Source organism: Euleptes europaea, chromosome 6 (assembly GCF_029931775.1).
Source record: "Euleptes europaea isolate rEulEur1 chromosome 6, rEulEur1.hap1, whole genome shotgun sequence".
Classification (NCBI taxonomy): domain Eukaryota; kingdom Metazoa; phylum Chordata; class Lepidosauria; order Squamata; family Sphaerodactylidae; genus Euleptes; species Euleptes europaea.
Genome location: NC_079317.1, coordinates 70,249,318 through 70,276,143, shown reverse-complemented (window position 1 = coordinate 70,276,143; position 26,826 = coordinate 70,249,318). Strand labels below are relative to the sequence as shown.

Sequence of the window (26,826 nt, the reverse complement as noted above, 5' to 3'; positions counted from 1 at the left end):
TGCTGTTTTGTTAAATCAGGTTAATTAAAATTAATTTCATTATTAATGGCAAATTCCTGCTTCAGTTACGTGTGTAGTTTGGCAGTGTCCCTCAGTATCTATATCCTGAGACACAAAGTGCTGGTAGCTAGTTAGTATCAATAAGGAACCTGGCATAAGCTCACACAAGTGCTCTGGGTAGAGCCCAGGGAAAATAAGGCAAAGCTACCAGGGGAGGTTCTTACAAAGGGGTGGAGAGAGAGACAAAAGATAGGGGCAGATGCAGACTGAATCGGGACATGTTCCAGCTGGAGGGTACTGAGAGAAACTGGAGATAAAAGGTTTTTAACCAACCTGTTTCTCTTTCCTTTAGACATTGACGGTGGATTTAATGGGGTGGAATTTCTGCCTGAAGATTTCAGAGAGGCTTCCAATGAAACAACAATGAGGATGAATGAAAAATACTCCTCTCTTCCTGCTGAGGAGAAGGGGATCCACATTATTAACATCAGAGCCATTGAAGATATAGGATATGTCCGCACAGAAAGCACGGTGAGTGGAGTGGAGGAATTGCTTTTTTGTTACGTTTTTCAGTATATCAAGCATTTAAAGTGTCCTTTTATCTGTGTTCTCAATTCTTTTGGCCTTGTAGCCCTAGATGGCTACAAGGCTGTAATTAATTGCACACTATTCATCAGACTGTTTCTCACAGCAGATGTTAGACAAATTTCTGTCTTTTCACTACTTTGTTAGGGACAGTATGAAAGGGTTCCATAACCAGTTTGATCAAAGGCAGTTTTCCCTATCGGTCTAGACAGAAAACCATGACAGCCTTTTATAACTATATGGGAAATGATCTAGAGATATTTTAAACATTTTGCATCTCAGAAAGAATTTTAGTTTGGAAAGCCTTTTTTGCCTTCGTTAAATATTTGTTCTATAAACATGCATGCACAAAGTGTTGCCACCTGGTTACGCGTTGCCACTTTTTTTAGGGGGGGGGGAGAATCTGTACCTTCAGCATCATCAGAGGGATTAGTTTTCTTTGACATAGGAATGTTGTGATGAGAAAATCTTCACATATTGATTTCTGCCCGCTATGCATACTCTGTCCATAAAAAGCAAAAGCCCCTATCTAATTGGGTGGCAAAGTCAGGGGTGCAGGTAGAAAATGCAAAAATGAAATTGTCTCTTGTTAGGAAATGTGCTGACAACAAAACATTATTTCTGTGTTGAAGGCAATTTTAAATAGAAGTTATCTTCCAATTTAGAAGATAGTTAATTGTTTTCCAGGTGTGGGTTTTAAAATTGAATGGGAAAAATCCAATCAAAATCTACTACTATATTTCTTAACAAGAATTATTATAATTATCTTTTTTCAGGCTTATTCAAATATTTTGAACTATGGGCAAAACTTCTTTTAAAAATGAATTGCTTATAAACCTTAACTCAGCAGATTATCTTGGTGGATCTGGCATTGAAATGACATAATAGCCATGGGATAGGCATGGAAAAATTACCTCATGTTGCAGTTTGAGGTTTTTTTACTCAGTACTCTCACATATCACTTCCCACGGTGGAAAACTGTGAAGTGGAAGGAATTCATTCATGTGTGTACTTGTGAACCAGACAGGGATGTCCCAGGAAACAGGGAGTGGCTCAGTATGCCGATGTCTGGTGAGAAGGCACACGTAAATGGCTTCCTAAGTAGAAACAAAAGTCTTTAAGGTGCCACAGAATTCTTGTATGTTTTTTTGCTATATAGCTACCCTTCTGGAATTATTACATTTCTACATATGTTCTTAACTTTATAAATTACTTGTGGGGCCACCCCAGTGAAAGAACATTATAATACAGAAAACACCTTAAAGAAAAGAGTGGCAGTCAGCAGGCACTGGTATATCAAGGAATGGAGCAACAATAGAAAATTTTCCTTCATTGTTGCATGAAATCAATGGCAATTCTTTGGGAACCCTTGCCATTGTTTTCAAAATGACACACTAATCACTTACCCTGGGGGGGAAAGCAACCACAACAATAAAAGTGCACCATTTTGAAGTGAATCTATATGTGGAGTCAAATCAGTTGTCAGATCTTTTGTGTGTTTATGGGCTGTGTAGATGCTGAATATATAAATATATGAAACTGGGGTCTGACATACTGTGATGACCTATTATCATCAATATTGTCTGCTCTGACTGGTGGTGTCTCTCTAGGGTTACGGGCAAAGTATATATGATACCAGTGAGCTTTGGAGGGACTCTCTCTTCCTAGGCAGAGGTGGAAGCAGGCTTCGTAGGAGAATCACATTGCATTTGCCTGTTTTCCTCATAAACCAGTGTTAGGGCGGGGATAGGGAGAAATACACCATTATGACATCAAAACCTCTGACTTTATGAAAGGAAGCCAAGAGAGGGGGTGAGGGCTGCCCTTTGCCTTTCATCTCGTAGTTTAGCCTTTGTGTAGTTCTCATGCTTCTATAATAGCTTGGCAGTGTCCGTAATAACTAAACTAATTACATCTCTCCAAACTATGAAAGTCCCTTCAACCAAGGTTGTGCATTATAATTTATTAAGAGCTCTTGAAGGAAACACTTCGCAGATCACGAGGTTGTGACTTCTTTGAGAAATGGCACGAAAAGAAGCATTAGATGGGTTTTTCTCCCCTCAAAAGGAAGCATCTGTTTTTATACTACGGTAAGATTTATATAAAAGTAGTCTCTGGAGAGAGACCACACATGCAAACTTGGAAGCCTTACAGACTTTTTTTTTTATTACTGCCTAACAAATAATAGTACTGTGTTCTTTGTTTAATTAAGAAAAAGTGAGTTTATTCTGAAAGATCCTGATCTGGAACATCAGTAACGATCTGAGCTATCCAGATTGGGCTTTTTGTATTCTGGTTTCTTGGCACTACTGTAAAGTGTCAGGTAATCCGATCTGCTCCATTGGAGAACTCCATTTGAAATACAGTTAGTACGTTCAGCTTGCACACCACTAACAGTGTTACACCCTTGTAACCCATTCACTTAAATGCAATTAGTATCTACGTACAGTGCAATCCTAAGAATATTTTCCTGGGAGTAAGCCCCATTAGACCTCATTAGGATTCTGAATAGATCTTCTTAGGACTACTCTCTTCGTGCCTTACAATTCAATCTTAAACAGAGTTATGCCCTTCTAAACGGTCTTTGAAGTGTGTAACTTTGCATAAGACTGCTCTGCTGGTGATGTGCAGGGTGTGTTCCTCTCAAAAGAAAGATGTGTGACCTGTTTTCTTATGGTTGTTTGAAGAGCTTAAACAATACTCATATATACTACAGGCTGCTGAGAAAGCATCCTAACTGCATTTACTTTAATATTTTACTCCTGGATTTGCCTCCAGATGTTCCACTCCTGCCATACGATTTACACTTGACCAGCACTGCTACAGTGCTGAACTACTATGAGATAGTGCAGATGGTTGGGGATTAGAATGCAGCTACTTCTGTACTCTTTGGCAGATATAAGGTGCCACTTAGTGATGCCAGAAATCCAAGGGAGAAATCTATGCTATGCTCCATTCAGAATGAGCAAATGAGCACTGCACGGAAGATATATTTCTCTTTCAAACTATTTGCTTATGCACACATGCGCACCAACACGTGGCACCAAATAGCTTGATTTTTTAAAAAAATATTACACAGTGCTCACTGGCAGCAGTCTGAATTGGGGGGGGGGGGACACACTGAAGAGGAACAGTGGGAATGCACTCACTCTTACCCCTCCCCTGCCATTCTGAGTGAAGAAATGAGCTCTGCATAGGAGAGTTCATTTTTTTCTAGATTATTTGCCTGTGTGCTTATCCGCATGAATGCTTAAAGCAAACAGTTTGAAAGAAAAATGACAGTCCTGTCTAGCACAGTGCTTATTTGCAGTCTGTCTGAATGTGGACAAAAAGGATACATTGCAGCTTCAAGAGTGGGGAGGGAATTCAGCTCAGATTATGTGCACCTGGCTGTGGATTTTCCCCTAGGATCCTTTAAATTATGAAGAGATGGTATACAGGGAATGACCCCCCCAAAGCTCAGATACTCCCCTGACCTAAAATATCCTTTAGCTGCCTCTTAATGGTTTAAAGAACCACAGCTAAACTGGGTGAACATCTAGATACACCCCCAAATGCAGCTTTGAACCAACATGTTTATCACATCACAGCTAAAGTCATTGCTCAGTAGCTGATTTCTTGTTGTTTTGACACAGTGGTGATGATTGGGGGGGGGGGGCTAGGGTACTGTATTCCTTTGGCAGTGGTAATGAAGAAGAAGAGTTGGTTTTTATACCTTGCTTTTCTCTACCTTAAGGAGTCTCAAAGCACTTTGTGAGGTAGGTGGGGCTGAAAGAGTTCCGAGAGAACTGTGACTGGCACAAGGTCACCCAGCAGGCTTCATGTGGAGGAGTGGGGAAACAAGTTTGGTTCGCCAGATTAGAGTCCGCCGCTCTTATCCACTACACCACACTGGCTCTCAGATGCTCTTTCACTGTACAGCATTGTTTGGATCCAGATCCAGATGTGCATCCTAGTATGCATTCTGTTGACAGGAATGTAGTCGGAATACACTGCATCTACTTTATAACCAACACAAACTTTGGAGAAGCTGTACTGCAGAATTTCCGCCTGGACTATAGTTTGAAGATACCAGGTGTTTGGGAAAATAGTACCTGATGAATTTCTACCACTTCACATCCCTTGAACCTAGTATCAGGCAGAAACACCCAGGCAAAATGTGGCTGCATGGAACCTAATTTGTAAGTGAGAATAGTATGTGAGACTGGACAATGTGTTTGTTTACTGCTTACGTGGCACCAAAGTTAAGACATGGCTTAATTTAGAATTTCTGTGTTTTGGGGGACATGGGTTTGTTTGCAAAGGGATTAACTGTTTTCCTAAATGGAAAGTCAGATGGTTAAATGGCCTGTTCTGCCAGAACACAGTAATTCTCATGTCAGTTTCTACAGAGCCATCAGCAAGCACACAGTTTAAACCACCTGTTGGTTTGGTTTGCTTGGTTTGCTTCTTTTAAACCACAATTAGGATTAAAAAGGAAATGAGATGCTAGGCTTGGTGGAAACTGTATTCCCACTCTAAATGGGTCAGCTGATGGTTCATAGAACTAAGAATGGATTATTTTTATTTTGTCCATACTCTGCCACCACAAACATTTAGACGTTGGCACATTGCAAATGTCTGACTAGGGAAAAGTGAGCACTTGCAGTTTTTGCATTATTGAGATAAATATTAAAATTCTGTTTTTAATCTAGTCTCCCATTCATCGATACTGTGCCCAAACAATAAGAAAATAAGCTAACGTGTGAATGTTTGAGCTGTGATGTGATAAATGTGTTGGTGCAATGCTGACTCAATTCCATTTTTGAAAACCATTAAATATCTTTCACAATTTGTAATATATAAGCATATTAAGTGTTTCCGTTAAGTTATTGCTGTGATAATATATGGACACTATTTGACAACGTCAATCTTTCTCCTATTTGAATTCCTTATCATCTCTCATCTGGTAGCAGTGAGAATGTAATTTGCATATGTATTGACATTTATAACATATACAACTCTAGGATCAGATGAGCGTACCTATTATATTAGGTGCTTTGGAACACAGGCAGGATAGTGCTGCTGCAGTTGTTTTGTTTGTGGGCTTCCTAGAGGCACCTGGTTGGCCACTGTGTGAACAGACTGCTGGACTTGATGGGTCTTGGTCTGACCCAGCATGGCCTTTCTTATGTTCTTTCGTTCTTGTAGTCCAATTGTACCTAATTGCCTGTGTGTGGGCCCAGTTTTGTCATTTACCAAAATTCAGACTGCTACCACTTCAGGAAACAGGTTGCTTGTTTAACCCCCCCCCCCATCTAAAAATATTCCATGAATATACAGAATTAGTATGACCAGGTGAATGGTTTAGACCAGCTTTCTTCTTGGCCTGCTGTTTTAACAATCAACACACTCTCTGACACCCTGAAATGTACAGGCTTTACCACTTCAATCCACTGAACATATATAGGGCTACATTGTTCTATGGTTTTCTGTAAAACTGCAGCGGGGGGCGGGACGGGACACTCAGCCAAGTACAACTGTGTAACTTGAATTTAAGAAGGGAAGAGTTTTTCTTCAGAAATTAGATGGGCTTTTATTGTGTGTATTATGAAAACAAATTTGTTGAAATAAAGAGAAAGCACACTTGAGACATCAAAGGAAGGGAGGTGTGACTAAGCCTTTCTAGAAGAAAGAGTTGTTTCTTTGAGTAGCAAAATGATACACTAGTTCAAATGAAAAAAAATGCCAGGTTTCAAATCCCATGTCAGTTCACTAGATTTGTCTGAGATTGTTGCTCCCGCTCAGTTTTCAGTTCCCCGTATATTAAATAGAAATAATTATGACATATCTCTGAGGATTATAATGCAAATGATAAAAGCATTATGCACCTTTAAATTTTAATGGGCCATAAAATATATTAATATACATATACATTTTATCCCACTTTTCTTCCAAGAAGCTCAAGGCAGCATTCACAGTTCTCCCGTTTTGGTCCTCACAACAACCCTGCAATGCAGGGTTAGACTGATGAGAGACTAACTGTCCCGAGATTATCCAGTGAGCTTCAGGGCACTTTGGGGATTTTTAGTCAAGTCTGGTTGAAGAAGAAGAAGAAGAGTTGGTTTTTATATGCCGACTTTCTCTACCACTAAAGGAAGAATCAAACCAGTTTACAATCACCTTCCCTTCCCCTCCCCACAACAGACACCCTGTGAGGTAGGTGGGGCTGAGAGAGCTCAAAGAGAGCTGTGACTAGCCCAAGGTCACCCAGCTGACTTCATGTGGAGGAGTGGGGAAACCAACCCGGTCCACCAGATTAGAGTCCGCTGCTCATGTGGAGGAGTGGGGAATCAAACCCGGTTCTCCAGATTAGAATCCACCACTCCTAACCACCACTCTTAACCACTATACCACGCTGGTCTGATACAGTAGCTACTACCCCATACAGGCTCATACCTAGAGGGAGTGGCACATTATTTCTTAAAATAATATATTCATTGCTGCACACTCATGCAACTAAAGAGGAAGGATATTTTAGAAGTGTACATTTCAGGTGACAAGTTTTTTTGGGGGGGGGGTTGCGTTATTTTTCTTTTCACGATTAAATTCTTTGCAATTTAATAGTATAATTGCAATTCCCACTTTTTGCCACCATCAAGTTGTTGGGGCAGGGGAAAAGATGTGTTTTGGTTTTTCATTTTCCATGAGAAAAAGTCATGAACGAAACAAAAACTGAACCTTGTTCCCTCCCTGGCTGTGGTCCACCGGCCTTTTTGGCTGAGCTATGTGACCAGCTGGCTCCTTTCAGTCTATGCTAAAACTGATCTCTTTCTCAGATGATGCTGGGAAGAGAGAAATGTTTGAACATAGCATGAACCTGTTAGTAGTGAAGCAGACTCCTTTGGTGGAGAAAGGCAAGGGATATTATTTTAATCACAAAGAGCAAGAGAACTCACACACTGGTAAAACAAAGATCTGATGGCAGAATTCTGGATAGATTTTTGATGTGGCAAAGTCCCAATGACTTTCAAACCTTAGATCTTACTGTGTGTGTGTGTGGGGGGGGGGGTGATCTTACAAGACGAGTTCACCTTTCGAAAACTGAGGAGCCAAGTCATTTTGTATTGACCTGTTATCACAAGAACGATTATGTGCATTGCCTCTGAGCCAAGATATCTATATGTATTTTGACCATTGGATCCTCAGAGGAACCTAGGATTAACTGGCACTGGATGCGCCACATGGAGGCTTTATTCCGGTTTGGCATCCAAACTTGAGTGAGTTTCTGGGAGTGTCCATATGATATCATCCCTTAACTGGCCACTTTCCAGGTTTTACCCTGTTTTTCAGCGATCTTTCCTAAACCTGGTTTGATATGATCTCTTGGGAAAGATTGCAGTCAAACCACTGTTACATGCTGGGTGTACTTTTTTATTATTCTGTCCACATAGGTGCCATTTTCCTTGCCTCATCCCCATGTGGCAGCCATTCCCCCACCCCACCCCCATCAATAGATGGTTTTTTCAAAGTATTTTTTTTAATTGGCAATTGCTGGGTCACTATAGCATAATAAAATTGTAACCACCTCTTGCCATGATTTACCAAATCCTCTCAAATCTCAGCTTTCATTTTTTAAAAGTAATACATTTCTTACCCTTTTTGTTGTGAGGATGTAATAGAAAAGTATATCTCCCCTTTTAAATAAAAGCTGGGAATTCACAGGGGCTAGTTGGTTTTATATGTTTATTTGGCTTATTTATAGCTTGCCTTTCTCATTGAGACTCAAGGAGGATAACAAAGTACAGATAGAGGAAATATATAACCATACAGTATAGGATGTTGAATGAATAATGTAATAGGACTGTGTGTGTGTGTGTGTGTTTTGCATTTTCATAGGGATTACGCAGGGTTTTCAAGGCAAGAGACATTCAGAGGTGGTTTGCCATTGCCTGCCTCCGTGTGACGCCCCTGGTATTTTGGGGAGGTCTTACATCCAAATATTTGCCAGGGTCAGGGCTGAGAGTGTGTGACTGGCCCAAGGTCACCCAGCAAGTTTCCATGGCAGAGTGGGAATCTGAACCTGGGTTTCCCAGATATGACATTTTAACCACTACACCATGCTGTCTCTCTGTAATAGGACTAGTAGTACAAAATTGAACAATGTGACCAACAATGTGATCATACAGTATAGGACAGTACAGTAAACAATGAACAGTACAATGAAAATGAACAATGGGCTAGGATTAGGAATACAAAAGTCAATGACAATGTGAACAGCAAACTGCTCAGGCAGGGCATAGTGTGGGGGATGCAGAACGTGGGATGGCCATCTGTCAGCAATGCTGATTCTATGAACTTAGGCAGTTCATGAGAGGGAGGGCATCTTGGCCATCTTCTGGGCACTGGGGGTTTGTGGGGGAGGTTGTTGTGAATTTCCTGCACTGTGCAGGGGGTTGGACTAGATGACCCTGGTGGTCCCTTCCAACTCCATGATTCTATGATTTCAGAGATACAGGGAATGCTGTTCTGTCCCACTGTAGATAAATTCCATTACAAGAACGCCCCACTGAACAGTTCTGTTTTATTTCTTTAGAATATTTCTATGCCACCTATTCAGAGTTTTGTAAATATTGTACTGATAGTACTGTGGGAACCTTCCCAGCTGCCTCAGCAGGCTGTTCCACAAAGTGGGAACCACCACAGAGAATGTTTATGAGCCAGTGGTTGCAGATCTTATCAGTTTTCATGGAAGAGCTTTAAAAGCTACCCCTTCTCTTTCTTTCTGCTCTCTACCCCAGTTCTCTTTCTCTCTCTTTCTGCCAACCTACCCGACTCTCTCTTTCTGTCTCCTTCTACCTTCCCACCCCAGCTCTCTCTTTCTGCCAACCTATCCCAGCTCTCTCTTTCTGCCCCCCTGCTCCAGCACTCCCTTTCTCCTTCTGCCCCCACCCAAGCATTCCCTTTCTGCCGCCCACCCCAGTACTCACTTTCTGCCCCCGTGCCCCAGCTCTCTCTTTCTCTGGCCATTTTTGCATGGTAATTAGCAGCGCGTTCCAGGCTGAATTGCCCCACAGATTTTTTTGAATTTTGCACGCTGAACCGTCATTCCGAAAGTGACTGCGAAGCTGGTGCATACCTGCTTCGCATTACAAAAAAGCCCACTTAACATGACCTTTTGTGTTTTCTCCTCCCCTGCTGCGAAGAATAACCAGAGGGAACCATGCAAAACAACAGCTGCACGTTAGCTATGCACATGCTAACGGATATGCAAATGAACGAAGGAGCAGCCGAGTGGGGGGTGGGTGGAATTTCTCCTTTTGCGTCGGGACCGTGAATAGGCATTTTTAAAGTCCCATTTTAAAAAAGAGCTTTGAGTGAGCATCAAAATTGACCATGCATAAATGACCTCTTTCTGCCCCTACCCCAGCTCTCTTTCTGTCTTCCCTCCTCCACAGCCCCTCTTTTGCCAGCTCTCCTGGAGCTGCTCTGGTCACGCTCACTGAGGCTTTATCCTCATACAGAGCCCTGCTCTTGCCAGCTGACTCAGAGACACTCCTGATGGGTGCAGTATGCCCCTCCCAGCCCCACTCTTGCTGGCTTGCTCGGAGCCACTCTGGGTGGGCACAGCGAGGTCTCCCCCCCCACACACACACACACACAGCCCCATTCTCACCGGCTCACTCGAAGCCGATCCTGGCAGGTGCAGCGAGGCCTCCCCCCCCCCCCAGCCCCGCTCTGTCACCACTGTGGCTGCTGCTGCTGCAGAGCCCATCATGCCTCCGGGCTGTGCCACCTAAGGTAAGTACATTCTCTGTGTTTGTGCAGAGAATGATTTTTCTTTGGGAGAGAATTCAAATTCCCCAATGTTTTTTACGACAGATTTTTTTGCAGACGTAGGTCTTCCAAGTCTGAAGAAACATCTGTTTGGGATAAGTGTGGCCCTGATCTGCGGATTTTGGTATCTGCACATGGGGGCCACACTTAGGAATTAGATATATAGATGCTTCTGTACTGCAGCACAATTTTAAAAAAACAATCTGAAAAAGCCTTCTGGTGAGGGGAAATGGCAGCCATATAGGGCCAAGACAAGAACATTGCAGGGAAAACTATCAGGTGGGTTCTCCATTACCCCTGCAAATACATTCAAGAGCTATATGAAGAATCATCACTGTGTGAAAGTTGCCAGTATTGTGTGGGTCTGTGATTATTTTAAAAGGTTGCCCCTCTCCCAATGCTACAGGAGTGTTTTTTCAAGGGAAAGAATGATGTGTCTGGGAAGAGCCATATAACCCTCTTCTGCCTCTAGTTTCCTGTTGAAAACTGCGACTCTCGAGTCACTTCTGTCATTGGTGATAGAGTACTTTCTGGGTGTTATATTTCAGTAGAAAAATCAACAGTGTGCAAAGGGTTAAACACTCCCTCTCTCCTTACATTGTTCTTCCCTGCAAAAAGCAGCTCCAATGGCTGCATTTGGAAAATAAATTTTTAAAAGATGATTATACATAACATGGTGTACTAGCCTAAGTTTGTGTACTGGGAACATTGGCCACAGTATACTTCTGCTGTCTCTGAAACAAATATTTAGTACCTAGTATTTAGTCTCTAAGTTAAAGAGACCATTAAAGACTCTTTTTTCTTTTCTTTTTGGCTGCAGATATTAAATTCATTTTCGCAAGATCCAGATGCCAATTGCAAGTATGGACTTTATTTTAGAGATGGAAAAAAGAAAGTGGATTACATCCTGGTTTACCACTACAAGAAGTCGTCTTTCAGCAGAACGCTCACCAGACGGATCCATTTTAATGACTTGGGGCCTCGCAGTGTCAAACAAGATCAGCCTCTTCCTGGAAAAGGAGGGGAGATGAACATGGATGAAAAGGAACCACACATGGACTACCATGAAGATGACAAGAGATTCCGCAGAGAAGAATATGAAACCAATCTTATGCAGGCGGGTCTTGAGTTGGAAAGAGATGAAGATGTAATTATTCACTTTATTTCTTTTATTACATGTGCTAAGTCTAACGGATGAGATTCTAAAAGGTTTATGAGCTATTGAAAACTTCAGGCGTTTCGGTATGAATCAAACATATTTTGCAGTCATTCCTCAGACAGTTCCTCACATCTCTATTGGTGGAAAGTGTCATCAAGTTGCAGCCAACTTATGGTGACCCTGTAGGGTTTTCAAGACAAGAGACAAACAGAGGTGGTATGCCATTGCCTGCCTCTGTGTAGCAACGGTGGATTTCCTTGGTGGCCTTTCCTCTAGGTACTAAACAGGACCAACCCTGCTTAGTTTTGAGAAGATTGAGTTAACCTGGCCATCCAGGTCAGGTAAGATCTCTAGCAGCCCCCTCAGAAGACCCTCAGGGTCTCAGAACATATTCTCATGAGGTCTGAGTGGGTTAAGCTATAGATTCTGTTTCAATTATTTTAGGCAGTTTTAATCCCACAATGTCTTCCTTCCTTTCTGCTTAGTTTTGAGAAGATTGAGTTAACCTGGCCATCCAGGTCAGGTAAGATCTCTAGCAGCCCCCTCAGAAGACCCTCAGGGTCTCAGAACATATTCTGAGGTCTGAGTGGGTTAAGCTATAGATTCTGTTTCAATTATTTTAGGGAGTTTTAATCCCACAATGCCTTCCTTCCTTCCTTCCTTCCTTCCTTCCTTCCTTCCTTCCTTCCTTCCTTCCTTCCTTCCTTCCTTCCTTCCTTCCTTCCTTCCTTCCTTCCTTCTGATTTTATGGCAAACATGAGGCTCCCTCAGGTTTATGGAAAACTCTCCCTGTCTGTCGCTTGTTCAGTTCAGTGGATTTTTGATCTACACTGTATGGCCTGGTTCAGAATTAACTCTATATTACTGTTCTCCAATATATGTCACGCAGCTAGAAATGTATGTTCCAGGAAAGTCGCATAGAGCCCCAGGCTTCATGTTACGTTATCACCACATATTTCTTGTGGTCAGTAGTACTGGTGTGGGGACTCTGCTTGTGATAAGCATTATTAACATATGGAATTGCTTGAAAATATTTTGCCCCTCCCTAGTGGAAGCGTTTCCAGCAATCTGGAATAAAGCAACTGCAGTGGAACAATCAAGTTAGAGCAATCCCAGGTTAATGGTAGTATACATCTCACCAACTCATAACCATACCAACTCAAGAGAAGCAATATTCATTGCTCACTGTACCAACTTTTTACTAGCCTTTCTGAGCTTGTAACAACATGACATGAAGAAATTCGTCATGGAGACAAGGCTTCAGCTATGCATGTCTGGCTGCGAGGCATAGGAGCAAAGCCAGTAAAAAGTGGTCAACCTAAAGAACACTAATTGTGGCAAACCTTACTCTCACAACTACTGGGCGTCCATCATTGTTTATCATGCTCAGTTGAGAAACAGGTAAGGGAACTGGTATTTATAAGATATGCCAGATTTTATTTGAATGATTCTCACTATACTTTTCTTACCAGTTGCGGAGACTGCAGCCCACAGGTTGCGGTAGCTCAGGTTGGAGCGAAATCATTGCTGTTTTTCTGTTTGGGGCAACGCTGTATTACAGTCAGTTATTCCATCTTCTTTTGCATGGGGGTAAACAAACGGCACCATGAAGACTTGACTATAGCTGACATGATATGAAGGCTTCCAAGAACAGAACCAGACGATTTGAGGTCTAAAGAGAAAGTGCTGGAAAGTTGCTAGGAAGTCGCTGTACATTTTTACCTCAGCCCTCTTCAAAGAAAAAGGAGCTATAACAAACTAGAACTTTGAGTTTCACCAAACTCCAAGAAAAAAGAGCAGCAGGCCAAAGACAACCAAAGACTCATATAGTGGTGTACATAAACGGTGTCCTATAGATCCTTGTTGGCTGAATCTGAGTCTGGGCCCATGCCAGAAGGGCAATTTAGTGGTAGTGACAGAGAAAACTTATGTGGTAGAATGCTGAGGTAATAGAATATACTGTACCATTTCACATTACATGTAGGGGGTAATACTCCCTCACATAACAAGAGTTCCTACAAACAAAACTAGCACACTAGGGAGAAAGCCCACTCTTTTCCCTGCTTATGCTTCTTTTCTGTTGGTAGGAAAGGATGTTTTGGGTTTGTTTTTGTTTTTACAAAAAGGAATAGCATAATGGAGGAGCAAACTGTCCTTGTATAGGCTTGTCTGCATTATCTGAAACCCCACATTTTCTTACCATTAAATGCATGCAGGAACAGAACAAAAAGTCCAGTGTAAGGTTAGAAGCAGGGCTTGCCATCCTGTCTGGGAGTGAGGAAATCCCCAGACTTACCAGGGACCTGCTATCAGGAGGAGAACAGTTTGCCACCCCTCCCCACAAAAGTTGATTGGGGCCATCCTGAGGCAGCTAATGGGAATTGGAGGTGAGGAGAGCCATGGCAACAGCCAGAGCTGCTTCCAGAGAGGCTGGAGAAGAAGAAGAGTTGGTTTTTATATGCCGACTTTCTCTACCAAACCGGCTTACAATCACCTTTCTTACAATCACCTTCCCTTCCCCTCCCCACAACAGACACCCTGTGAGGTAGGCGAGGCTGAGAGAGTTCTAACAGAGCTGTAACTTGCCCAAAGTCACCCAGCTGGCTTCAGGTGTAGGAGTGGGGGAACAAATCCAGTTCACCAGATTAGCCTCCGTCACTCATGTGGAGGAGTGGGGAATCAAACCCCGTTCTCCAGATCAGACTCCACCGCTCCAAACCACCGTTCTTAACCATTACACCATGCTGGTAGTCAGGAAGCATGCAAGTCTTGCTGCACTACCTTCAAAAGGGGCTGGGGGGAAGGCCAACAAGGAGGTCAATTGCCTTCTCTCCATAGGCAGAGAGAGCTGGCAAGAAGGGGAGGAGCAAGGTGACAGCAAACTCCCTCCCTTCTTGGCTCTGAGAACAGGTCACTGTATGTTCCCCAAGACCCAATGGTGGAATGGGTTATCCCCCCACCCCCGCAGTGATCCCTCTCCCCCACCCCCACACACATTCAGTGTGTACACTTAGGTCATGTGAAAAAGGCTTACCGTATATACCCATGTATAAGTCGACCCGCGTATAAGCCGAGGTGCCTAATTTCTCCCCCAAAATGGGGAGAAATTAGGCACCTGCGTATAAGCCAAGGGTCGGCTTATAACCCCTCCCCCCCCCGCAGGCTTACCTTGAGGCCCGGCGAAGGCTATGGTGGCGGCGGCGGGCCCCCCGCAGGAGGCTTCCCCCGGCCCTTCCAAAGCAGGAGGAGCCAGGCGTGCCCGGCGGCGGCGGCCGCGCGGCCTTCCTGGGGCCGCAACAGGCTTCCCCCGGCCCTTCCAGGGCGGGAGGAGCCGGGCACGCCCGGCAGCGGCGGCTGCACGGCTTCCCCCGGCCCTTCTAGGGCATGAGGAGCCGGGTGCGCCCGGCGGCAGTGGCCGCAGGAGGCCCTTACAGGGTGCTCCTGGCCGGGGGAAGCCGCATGGGCCGGGCAGCGGTGGCGATGGTGGCGGAGGTAAGTTGCCCCCTCCCTCCTCCCCCCTCCCCTCCCCTACCGTATTGACCCGCGAATAAGCCGAGGCCGGCTTGTTCAGCCCTTTTTTGGGGCTGAAAAACTCGGCTTATACGCGAGTATATACGGTAAGCTTTACATGAGTTTTGTCTCTGCGCCTACCAAGCACTCTGGCCATGCCACCAAAGCGAATGGGTCAACACATTACTGTATCATCCAATTTGTTTTCTGTAGACTTGATATATGTAATCCTACATTTTGTCCTATATTTAACATAGGATTTTAAGCATGCCTGTGTGCACCAAATGTCATGATATACCAATACGCGGGTGCCTGTTGGCACATCAAAGATGTGATCAGGATAGCAGCTGGGTGGAGAGATAAGATGGATGTTTGTATTTGCTAAAACTGCTTGACAATGCAAATTTGATATGGAAAAGAATCATCATTTTATCTTGTCTCTGAACTGAAATTTGCAGCCTAAACATTGCAGCTCTATCATAGGAACTGTTTTTCCAGGACTTTATCTCATGACGTGGATGTAATGCTTGGCCCGGTTAAAGGGGTCAGGTTTATGTGCATTTTCTAGGAAAGAGGGTGTGGGTTCTAAAAGAAAGAGCCATGCAATCAGCTCTGGCCACTTGATTGTGTGCTTTTAAACCTTACAGTCTGTATTAGTATTAACCCATATTAATATTTAATTAATTTATATATTCATTAATATTTGCAGAAATGTCTGTAAATGAATATGGGTGAATTAATGTATTACATAATATATAACTGGTACCAACCCATATTAGTTCATCACCCTTGTGTGAATGAGTAGTAAATTGTCAGGATTCTGTAGCAGAGTTTGAGAAGGTGCAGAAAAGAGCAACCAAAATGATCAGGGGACTAGACCAACTGCCCTATGAGGAATGGTTAAAACACTTAGGGCTGTTTAGCTTGGAAAGAAGGCGGTTAAGGGGAGACATGCTAGAGGTCTATAAAATTATGCATGGTATGGAGAGAGTGGACAGGAAGAAGGTTTTCTCCATAATACTAGAACGTGGGGTCATCTGCTGAAGCTGGAGGGTGAGAGATTCAAAACTGATAAAAGGAAGTATTTCTTCACTCAACACATAGTTAAATTGTGGAACTCCCTGCCCCAGGATGTGGTGAGGGCTGCCAACTTGGGAGGCTTTAAGAGGGGAGTGGACATGTTCACGGAGGAGAGGGCTATTCATGGCTACTAGTCATGATGCATACCTATTCTCTCCAGGATAGTCATGATGCATACCTATTCTCTCCAGTGCCTATTATATTAGGTGCTTTGGAACACAGGCAGGAGGCTGCTGCTGCAGTCGTCTTGCTTATGGGCTTCCTAGAGGCACCTAGTTGGCCACTGTGTGAACAGACTGCTGGACTTGATGGACCTTGGTCTGATCCAGCATGGCCTTTCTTATGTACTTATGTAGAACAGAGGAGACAAATAAGTAAAGAATATTTTTTTTTAATAAGGCATTGTTCCAAGACAAACCAGTGGAGAGATTCCCACGGAAGTATATATTGACTTTATCAGTATTGTCTCCCATAAGGATGTTTCTCTTTCTGCCAGCATCCTCAGTGTAGTGGAGCAAGGGTGAAAATTAGTGACAGTGAAGCGCTGATCATATTTACTGAAAGGCTAGCCTGATCTTGTCAGATCTCAGAAGCGCAGCAGGGTCAGCCCTGGTTAGTATTTGGATGGGAGACCACCAAGGAATACCAGGGTTGCTGTGCAGAGGAAGGCACTGGCAAACCACCTCTGTTAGTCTCTTGCCATGAAAACCCCAAAAAAGGGGTCACCATAAGTCGGTTGCGACTTCACAGCACTTTACACACACAAACAGTACCTAGGGTGTCATATAAAGGTCCCAGTTAACTTCTGTAATGTAGAGTTCTTTATAGACCCCCACATATTTGCAAGGTTTCCCTGTATTCCCTGAGGATACTTGTGCATACTTTTTCTAGTTTTTCTTTCTGAGCCCAACAATGTTTAAAGAGCCACAGTGCTTGCCCTCAGGTACATTTATTTTATTTACTTCATTTATACCCTTCTTTCTCTCCGATTTTGACCCAAAGTGGCTTACATTGTCCTCCTGTCCTCCTTTTTATCCTCACAACAATCCTAAGAGGTCAGCTTGGATGATGGTATGTGACTGAGCCAAAGTCACCCAGCAAGCTTCCATGGCAGAGTAGGGATTCAAACCTGTGTCCCCCAGTTCCTAATCCAACCGTCAGGTTAGTTCCAATTCCAGTTCAGTTTTTATTGTATATGGCCAATGGCCATGACAAGACATAATAAAAAAACAACAAACACTACAAAACCAGATGCCAACCATTAATAAAAGTTACATTTTAGTAACAAATTAAAAGCTTTAAGGGTACATTTCTCTAACCCTCTGGATCCTATTAAAATACAGCACATAAAACATTATTAAATGGTTAATCTTCAGAGGTATCTTGGCTTATCTAACATGAAATAAGCAACAAAACTACCCAAGCCAAAAATCGATTCTGTAAGATAAGGGAAACTCCGACACTCTAGCTGCTATGCTGGCTTTCATTTTTTTGCCCTTCCTATAATTTTTTTAATCCCTTGCATAAGTCTGCAGGTGTTTAACCAAAACTAGGCCAATTCACATTATCCAGCCTGCTCCAGGAATGTGAATTAACAAAGTATGGCATGTGACAATGTATTGTGTGATTTGTTTACTGTATACCTCAACTTGCAACTCAACCCTTCTTTAACATGCTGCTAATGGACGTTGAATGTCTCAATAAGTATGGGTGAAGTTGCCAGTCATTTTTAATAGCTGTGTGACAGGTCAAAATACCATGGTCATAGTGATTAGGACCTGCTGAACTTCATTCTGCAATTCCAGGACCATTTCCAGTATGAACTCTACAGGATTCCTTCAGCCCACACATTCAATATATTAGTTTAATTGTGCATGGGCCCTAAGGCTGGAAAGAATACGATCAAGTCTAACAAACAGTTAAACTGTATCTTTGAATTAAATGTAATATTTAACTCTCTATCTTTGAATTAACTAATATTTAAATAAATGAGTAAACATCCAGTGCTGAAGAATCGCATTTTTATGTTACTATTATGCGCCCCCCCATACACACACAGTCTTTAGATGATTTACAGTGCATTCCTGAGCCTGAAGGGCGAAAGCCCTTAGGAGGCCAGGAAGGCGCTGCGCCGGTGATCGGGCCCCCCACGCCGGCGTCCAGGCAACTTACACCGGTGTTACTGGCCCCAACACTGGTGGGAAGGCCCGGACGCTGGTCGCCAGGCGCTGCCATGGCAGCGCCGCCCCAGGACACCAACGGGGTCTTCCACTGGCGTCCTGCCAGTGTAAAGGCCCACGCCAGCATCCCAGGAGGCATTCTGGCATCCTGGAAGGCATTTCTGGGGCGGACTGGGGGGAGGAGCTGCCATTAGGCAGCTTCCTGTCCCCTTTTGCCCTTTGAACCCCAGCATGGAGAAGAGCGAGGCCGTACCTGCTTTTTAGCAGGCATGGCCTCACTTTTCTGTATGGGGCGAAAAGGCCCTGTTTCACCAAAAAAAAGCCTCTAAAAGGCTTTTGTGTGTGTGTTTCGACGTGTGGGGAACGGCTTTCGGAGGTGGCGCAGCAGCGCCTCCTCCCCGCCGTCCACGCATGCCGAATCTCAGGAATGTGCTGATGGAGATCTAATTTTAACCCAATTCCATGTTAAGAAGCAATGTGTATAATGTTGGGTAAGAAAATAGTTCTTGGAGAAGATCCATATCAAGCCTAGGTACACAGCAGAAACTCCAACATAAATGGTCTTCCACCAGGTTTAGAATACTTATCTGGCATGCCAGTACACATTGAATGGACCTTTGTTGTGAGATGAAAGTGTAAAAAGGTCCTTGCCAAAAAGTGGCTGGTGCTGTCAACAAAACATGCCAGTAAACCAGACGATATCGCCCTTTGCTCAGCCCTAGCTGAATGTGTAAATAAATAAAATAAGTGTGGGGCTATTTTTATATCCCATTCTGAATCCTTGGGTCACTTCCAGGAATGCAATCTGTGGGCAGAGCACTGGCCAATGTATTTAAAAGAGAAACCTGAATATGAATTAAAAATTAACGCTGAGGTTTTTCCCAACTAAACCCTGAAATAGTATTCAAAAGATGTACATATTCCTCATATTACTATTTCTAGCCCATACAGGAACTTGATCAGCTAAATTTCCAGTTCTCTTTATAAAAGATACGTTGACAATAGCAACTTCAGTTTGTTCATGGGGACCTTTTAGCAAATGACTAAATTAAATGTTGGGATCATAGATACAATGACACTGTGATTTACTTATTTAACTACTTATACCCCACCTCTCCTCATGGTTCAGGGCAGCTTAAAGTGGTACCATATATTTATTTTCACCTGAATAGCCAAAGCAAAATGCCTGTACATGTGAAATAATACATGGAGTAAATGCAAACTTATACCGACATGATTACCTTGGTCAAACTATTTTCAGTCTCAGTTAGCTGATGCAGTATGTCAGAGACTGCACATCAGGGTTGCCAGCATCAATATGGTACCAGAACATCTGCCCCTTCAGTGGTTTATAGAAAAGAAAATTTCCACAGTTCAGATCTTATTTTTTGCTTTATTAAAGACGCTGGAATCTTACTCTTTATTGAATCTAACTCACTTGCTAAAGAGGAAGATGTATGGTTACAACATTTGCATGGCTATTTTCAGGACTGGAAAATGGTTCTTTGTCTTCACTGCCTATATACATAAATCTCCACGTAATAATTTAATTTAAAAAATCAACTTTCTTCTCAAATGTGTTTGTCATTAAGATGTCACTAGGGCATTAGCATGTCACTAGGGCAGATTTCCTTCCTTTGTTCTTGTTGATCTAGTGAAGTATGAAATGCTTCTACCATCACATTTTTAGTAATTAAAAAACAAGTTGGCACATCTAATATACAGTAATATAAGAAGGATTTGTTCATTTTATACGACCTCTTTCTTCATTTACAGCGCATTGCTGACTGGAATGCCTGTGCCAGGCTTAGGAGGCAATGCAGTGGCACTGCCTCCGCCCGGCGCCAAAAATCCGTGCAACCCTATGAGGGTTGCATGTGAGATACACCACCTAAAAGGTGGCGTATCTCGGCCAAAATGGGGCGTTCCCGAGCCAAAACGGCATCCCCGCCCCCTGGCCAGCACCGTAATGCTCCGGGAACGCTCCAGCTGCATCCGGACCTGGTGCTGCCATGGCAGTGGCCGGAGACCGGCGTCCGGCCCTTCACACTGGCACTGGGGCTACAAACACCAGCGTGAGCCTCCTGGACGCCGGCGCTGTGGGCCCTTGCGCCGGCGTGGGTTGTCACCGGCCTCCAAAGGTGGAGTGCGGCCGCCAGCACAAGTCAGGAATGTGCTGTTTATAATCTTGAAAAGTAATCAAATACACTGTATCGATATTGAAAATTTGTTTAAAAGAATAATAAATGGGGCCTCATTTTTGCAAAAATCCTTCAATTTAACAATTTCACTTAGTGTGGACATTTGAGATACACAGAGGTCCATTTTTTTTATTCCTTATAACACCCTTATAAAGTTATAAAGTTAAGTAAACCAGAAGTTGGCGTATATTTTGCACACTGTAATCTAGAAAACAAGCAAAAAAAACCTTTTGTATCTAAAAGGCGAGCTAAAAGTTGTATTTCTTTTCCATTTTACTTTCTCAAGCCAGTACTACAGAATTGACTAACAATAGTCTGCACGTGTAGAAAACTGGTCAGGATGAATGACGTTTCCAACATTAAAACTGATTACTCCCATAAACCTTATTTGGCCTTTGTGGTCATGCTGCAGGTATTCAAGATCTTATACTGATTCATTCTCAAGTAACATAGAATTAGCAACATCTTTTAAGAATATTTGCTTCTGCATGGATACTGTAATGTTCAGCATCTTTTCACATATTATTTTTAAACTATTTCTAACAACTGCTCCTTCATCATAATATACTGGTAATATCTCGATTATACATTTTAATAACCGCAAGTAATTTTTAGACTATAGTTTAAAAGTTCCTTAAAATTCCATTTCCAGGTCTGCTGTTAACTCAGTCCTGTACAGTGCTAGCCAATAGATGTTTGTTCAGACATAAGTCCTACTTTGCTCAATGATAACTACTCCTATTTAAGAATGCATGGAATTGCAGGTTTAGTTGAAAACATCATTTTTAAATTTTTATCTGCTGTCTTACATTGTGCAACCTGAGCTACTGAGCATTTCCTGTTACATCCTTTAGCTTCAGTACTTTGTTACTGCCAAAAATAAGATGCGGTTCGACTATTATATTTGCAATCTCAAAAGAATGTTATATAAAAGTGTATTTATATATTTGCATAAAAATAGCATTTTATAAGTGCAGTATATAAATAGAATTCCTTCACCTATTATTCTAGATCATGATATAATGACATACTATTATTTTACCTCTGTTCTAATCTTTAATAGCAGCCTGAATAGCCCAGCTTAGCCTGAGCTCGTCAGGGCTTGGGTAGGAGACAACCGAGAAAGATGGGTTGCTATGCAGAGGAAGTAGGGTTGCCAGCTCTGGGTTGGGAAATACCTGGAGATTTTTGGGGGGGAGCCTGAGGAGGGAGGGGTTTGGGGAATGGAGGGACTTCAATGCCATAGAGTCCAATTGCCAAAGCGGCCATTTTCTCCAGGTGAACTGATCTCTGTCGCCTGGAGATCAGTTGTAACAGCGGGAGATCTCCAGCCATCACCTGGAGGTTGGCAACCATAAGAAGAATGCCGTGGCAAACCACCTGTGCTTTCCTCTTGCCCTGCTTGTCTCTTGCCTGGAATGTTCCATGGATGGGGTTGCCATGAGTCAGTTGCAACTTGGCGGCACCTTCTTCTTCTTATCCTCAATATGTGTCCACAATACATAAGGAAGAGCGATCCTGTGAAAAATATGGTAATATGTTTCTGGCAAGATATTATATGTATTTTACCTTTTTCACCTAATACACTTTTTTTTTCAAAAAGAAGAATTATTTCAAGGCATTTTAAAATACTTGATACATAGCAGGGCTGCCTCATATCAAAAAGTAAGCAAATGTATTAAAGCATGAACCACGGAGACCAGTATTCAGCCAGATAAAGGGCAAAGAGATGTCTTGCAGTTGTTTGGTTGGCCTCAAATGCTGTCACTGAGAGTTCCATGAAGTCTTACTACTTACCTTAATATTGGTTAAAAGACAAATCTTGTTTCAAGGAACGCTTATATTACATTGATTGAATTCTCCTCTGTGAGGTAAGCTCGTACATGTTTTTGAAACTGTGCCATATTGGAGATTGGCAGCTGTTTATGTCCCTTGGGTAATGTGTTTCTAGTAAGCAGGTGCACAGAATGGCTGGATGAAAACAGGCCGTATGCTTGTTTAGAGTAGTATGGCAGCAACAGCAATGAACCCAAACGACGAGAGGATAGAGCTTGTAGCTTTGAAGGTGGTGTTTGTGGAAATACTTGCTGAACTGTTTGGCAAGAAGAGATTTTAAAACTGCAGTCCAAAGCTTATTTCATCGCCTCTCCATAGTCTGAAATCATAAGTGAAGAGAACAGCACGGTAAAACATTATTTTGAACACTCAGATCTCTATTTGAGAACTAGTTACTTATTAAAACTACCATCTTTCAAGTCAGAACCAGGAACAGGACTGGATAAAAGGAGATGGCAGTCATTCTGACTTGAGCTAAATAAATTGAGGCTGCTTTTCCCAACCTATTTACCAGGCATTCAAACTTCATTCATTGGACTGCTAAGGAGTAAATAAGTTATGAACTGCAGTCATATGTTCCTGCTGATAAATATAAAATTAGATATAGACAATACCACATGTGTGACTGAGTTGCCAACTTTTGAAACAGTGGAACTCTGTAACAACAGTCAGAAAAGAAAATCCTATATAGGCTTGTGGATTCAGGGACGGGGAAACCTGAAGCTTATATATTTCTCCTGGACATTGCTAAATATAACAGCCTTTTAATTTTAACTGAAAGATAAAGGCACAGTTGCAGGCAGACACAGAATAAAAGGAGCCAGCACAATAAATTGGAAGAATAAAGGACCATAATTCACAATTACAACAAGAATATGCCCTGGGCAGAAGAACCAATCAACCGATTCTGAATTATAGCAATAATGTTGGTGATTTAAGCAACCCCTAGGCTCTTAGACAGGAGCCCCGTGGCGCAGAGTGTTAAGCTGAAGTACTGCAGTAAACAGCTCTGCTCTAGACCTGAGTTCGATCCCGACGGAAGTCGGTTTCAGGTAGCCGGCTCGAGGTTGACTCATCCTTCCATCCTTCCGAGGTCGGTGAAATGAGTACCCAGCTTGCTGGGGATAAAAGGAAGATGACTGGGGAAGGCACTGGCAAACCACCCCGCAAACAAAGTCTGCCTTGGAAACGTCGGGATGTGACGTCACCCCATGGTCCAGGAATGACCCGGTGCTTGCACAGGGGACCTTTACCTTACCTTAGGCTCTTAGACTGTTAGGGTAGTTAGGGATCCACCCTCAGGGTCCATGAGCCAATACAGCAACACATGTGGCACCTTTAAGGCAAAGCCTGCTGCTCCACAGCTTGATAGGGACTAGCCCTTTAACATAGGTTTACCAGGTGCCTGCTAATGGTGGGCAAACTCCCGGTAATTCTTCCAATGCCCACTGATGCTCATCTGGTCAGCAGGCAGAAGCAGGCCAGCAAAATGGGAGGGAGATGATGATCTTTGTCGCTGCATGATGATGTCCCTTCCATTGCAACCCAGAAGTGCAGGCATCACACTGGGGCAATGCACTAGCACTCGCCCAGAAACTATGGAACTCCCTGCCCCAGGATGTGGTGATGGCTGCCAGCTTGGAGGGCTTTAAGAGGAAAGGACATATTCATGGAAGAGAGGCTATTAGTTAAAATGGATACTAGTCATGCTGCATACCTATTCTCTCTAGTATCAGAGGAGCATGCCTATTATTTTGGGTGTGGTGGAATACAGGCAGGATGGTGCTGCTGCATTCGTCTTGTTTGTGGCTTCCTAGAGGCACCTGGTTGGCCACTGTGTGAACAGACTGTTGGACTTGATGGGCCTTGGTCTGATCCAGCACGCCCTTTCTTATGTTCTTATGGAGTTTGAGGATGAGTGCTAGAATGTCACCACGGTGTCATACTGGCACTTCCAGGTCGCACCAGAAGCGATGTCATCACATGTTGACAAAGATTGCCACTCCTCTTGCCATAAGTACCTGCCTCTCCCTATCTCCTGCTGGTTTCCAGGGCATGCCCGGCAACCCTACTTTTACTGCCTGATGAGCAGCTGGGATACAGCCCTCAGCCAGGGGTGCGGAAACAAGGAGATTAGTTTCAGCTGGGATGTGGGCAGCTGGGATGTGAGCTACAGATTCCCACAGGAATTGCTCAGACCCCATGGGAGTTTGAGAGTGGTGGAGCATCCAAAGGGCGAGACCGCAGATGAGCTGGGCCCTTCAAAAAGCAGAGGGAAATAGATCAGGGAGGACACACTGGCTCTGGATCCTAAGGTTGAGAGGAATAAATTTTATTTGCGGCTAGTATGCCAGATAAAACAGGTAAAATAGAAACTGACCATACAGAGTAGATGTTTACAACCAAGGCCAACAAAATTAGGAATCACCCAATTTTACAATTCCACAGATTAAGGATATACATTAAGGCGATGTAACTTCATTGCTGTGGCACAATATTTTGCAACCTGGGTGGTGATTGGTGAAATGTCTACCAGCAGAAACCTTTTGGTCCATTCCCCCTCATCACCAGAGCCCATTTCCCTAATTAAAGGGTCAATAATATTGAAGCGGGCTGACTTGTAGAGGGGACATCTAAAAAATACATGCTCAATGGTTTCCAGCTCCCCTGTGTTACATGGGCAAAGTCTCTCCACCCTGGGGATCAGAGGTTGAGAGGAGCAGATTCAGGAGAGAGGTGATGGAAACCTTGTATATTGACAGTGAGCTGATGTTGTTGTCTTGTCAGACTACAGGCGGGGGTACAGAGAGCAGTGCTTGTCTGGCCTGCCAATTAAAAGTCTCTTCCCAAGCTCAGCTCACCAGCAGAAGTGAAGCAAATGGCAACTAGAGACAGGTCTTTTTCAGTGGTAGTTCTCATCTTTGGAATGCCCTCCTCCTTGAAGCTTACCTGGTGCCTATCTTGCTGCCCTTTAGACACCAGGCCAAAACATTTCTTTTTAACCAGGCTCTGGGTTCCATCATTTGAAAGCTATTTTTATGGTCTGCTTCTAGCCTGAGGTCTGTTTTATAGAGATACCATAATATCTTGTGGCTGAATTTTATGCCCTTGTCTTGTTTTTATGGCTTGATAATGTTGATACTATTTTTATGAGCTATGTCAAGACTTCAGAAAAGCAGCATATACATTTTTTCCTAAATAAATAAGTAAATAAACTGGCTCTATTCTTGTCTGCCCACAAATCTTCTTTGAGGGATATTGGTTTATTGGATAAATTTGTGCCACTTCTTTGGTTGCCAAGAAGCAGCCTGGAGGGGGGGGGGAATGTCCTGTCCCTTTAATAGAGGCTTCATGTGTAGAAATGGGCAAGTGAAAGTTTTCATGATATGGAGGCAAATAACATCCCATCAACCCCTATTCAAAGGACAGGACATTTTCTTCTCCAGGCTACTTGCTGGCAACCCTAGCCAGTGCATCCCTTCTTCAGCTCTCCATTGCTTTCTCGATACTGCTAGTTTTCATCCTGTTATCAAATAAATTTATTTTTAAACATTCTTATTGAAGAATCTGAGAGCCAGCATGGTGTAGTGGTTAAGAGCGGTGGGCTCTTACCTGGAGAAATGACCTTGATTCCCCACTCTTCTCAAGGGTGACCTTGGGCCAGTCACAGTTATCTCAGAATTTTGTCAGCCCACGTGGAGGCAGGCAGTGGCAAACCACCTCCAAACCTTTCTTGCCTTGAAAACTCTACAAGTCACTATAAGTCAGCTGTGACTTGACTGCACTTTCCACCACATTGAAGAATAGTCCTTTAGGATTCATTTGCTATTGGGCAAGATGTGTGTTTTCATGTTTTTGTTCTAAAGCTTTTCTTTGTCTCCCCTCCTTTTTTTAAAGACTAAAATACATGGGCTTGGGTTTGTAAAAATTCATGCACCTTGGAGTGTTCTGTGCCGAGAAGCAGAATTTATGAAACTGAAGATGCCTACAAAAAAGGTTTGTTTAATTTTTTTTTAACTAGGATGTGTACAATAGTTATTTCTAGTTTATGCTTTTCAAAGGAATAGTACATCTACTGATTCACCTAGTGTTCTTGGGAACAATTCCCACCATATGTAAAAGAAGCAGGTCAATGAACTGTCTTAACCACTGGTCACAAAATGAATCTGTCTCAGAACCCAGAAACGAGTCTACTATGTCTGTTGCATTTATTTATTTCTCTGTTTTGTTTTGTTTTGTTTTGCTACCTAGTTTGCTGAATAAGTTGTAGTGTGATGTACATGCACGAGCTGTGAGGTGGACAGACATCATATTCTGGCACATAGAAATTTGCACCTTAGTGGGCACATGGAGATGGTTGCAGTTTGCAGTTGGACATTATCACTGTCATGTAGATGAGCTTGCCTGCCCAGTCCAGAACAAAATGTAGTTTTCTTGTACTCAGCCCATGTGGGTTGCA

The 26,826-nt window shown here is 43.1% G+C and overlaps 1 protein-coding gene across 3 annotated transcripts in view; it reads left to right on the top strand.

Annotated features, from left to right (window-relative positions):
* Positions 1-356: 356 nt before the first annotated feature.
* ANO1 (anoctamin 1) overlaps positions 357-26,826 on the top strand; it is a 109,561-nt gene continuing 83,091 nt past the window's right edge. For all 3 annotated transcript variants that reach the window (XM_056851824.1, XM_056851823.1, XM_056851822.1), the window contains exons 1-3: positions 357-531; positions 11,222-11,548; positions 26,265-26,363. In XM_056851824.1, coding sequence (XP_056707802.1) covers positions 424-531; positions 11,222-11,548; positions 26,265-26,363 — 534 coding nt within the window. In that variant the 5' untranslated portion in view covers positions 357-423. The remainder of the gene's footprint in view (positions 532-11,221; positions 11,549-26,264; positions 26,364-26,826) is intronic.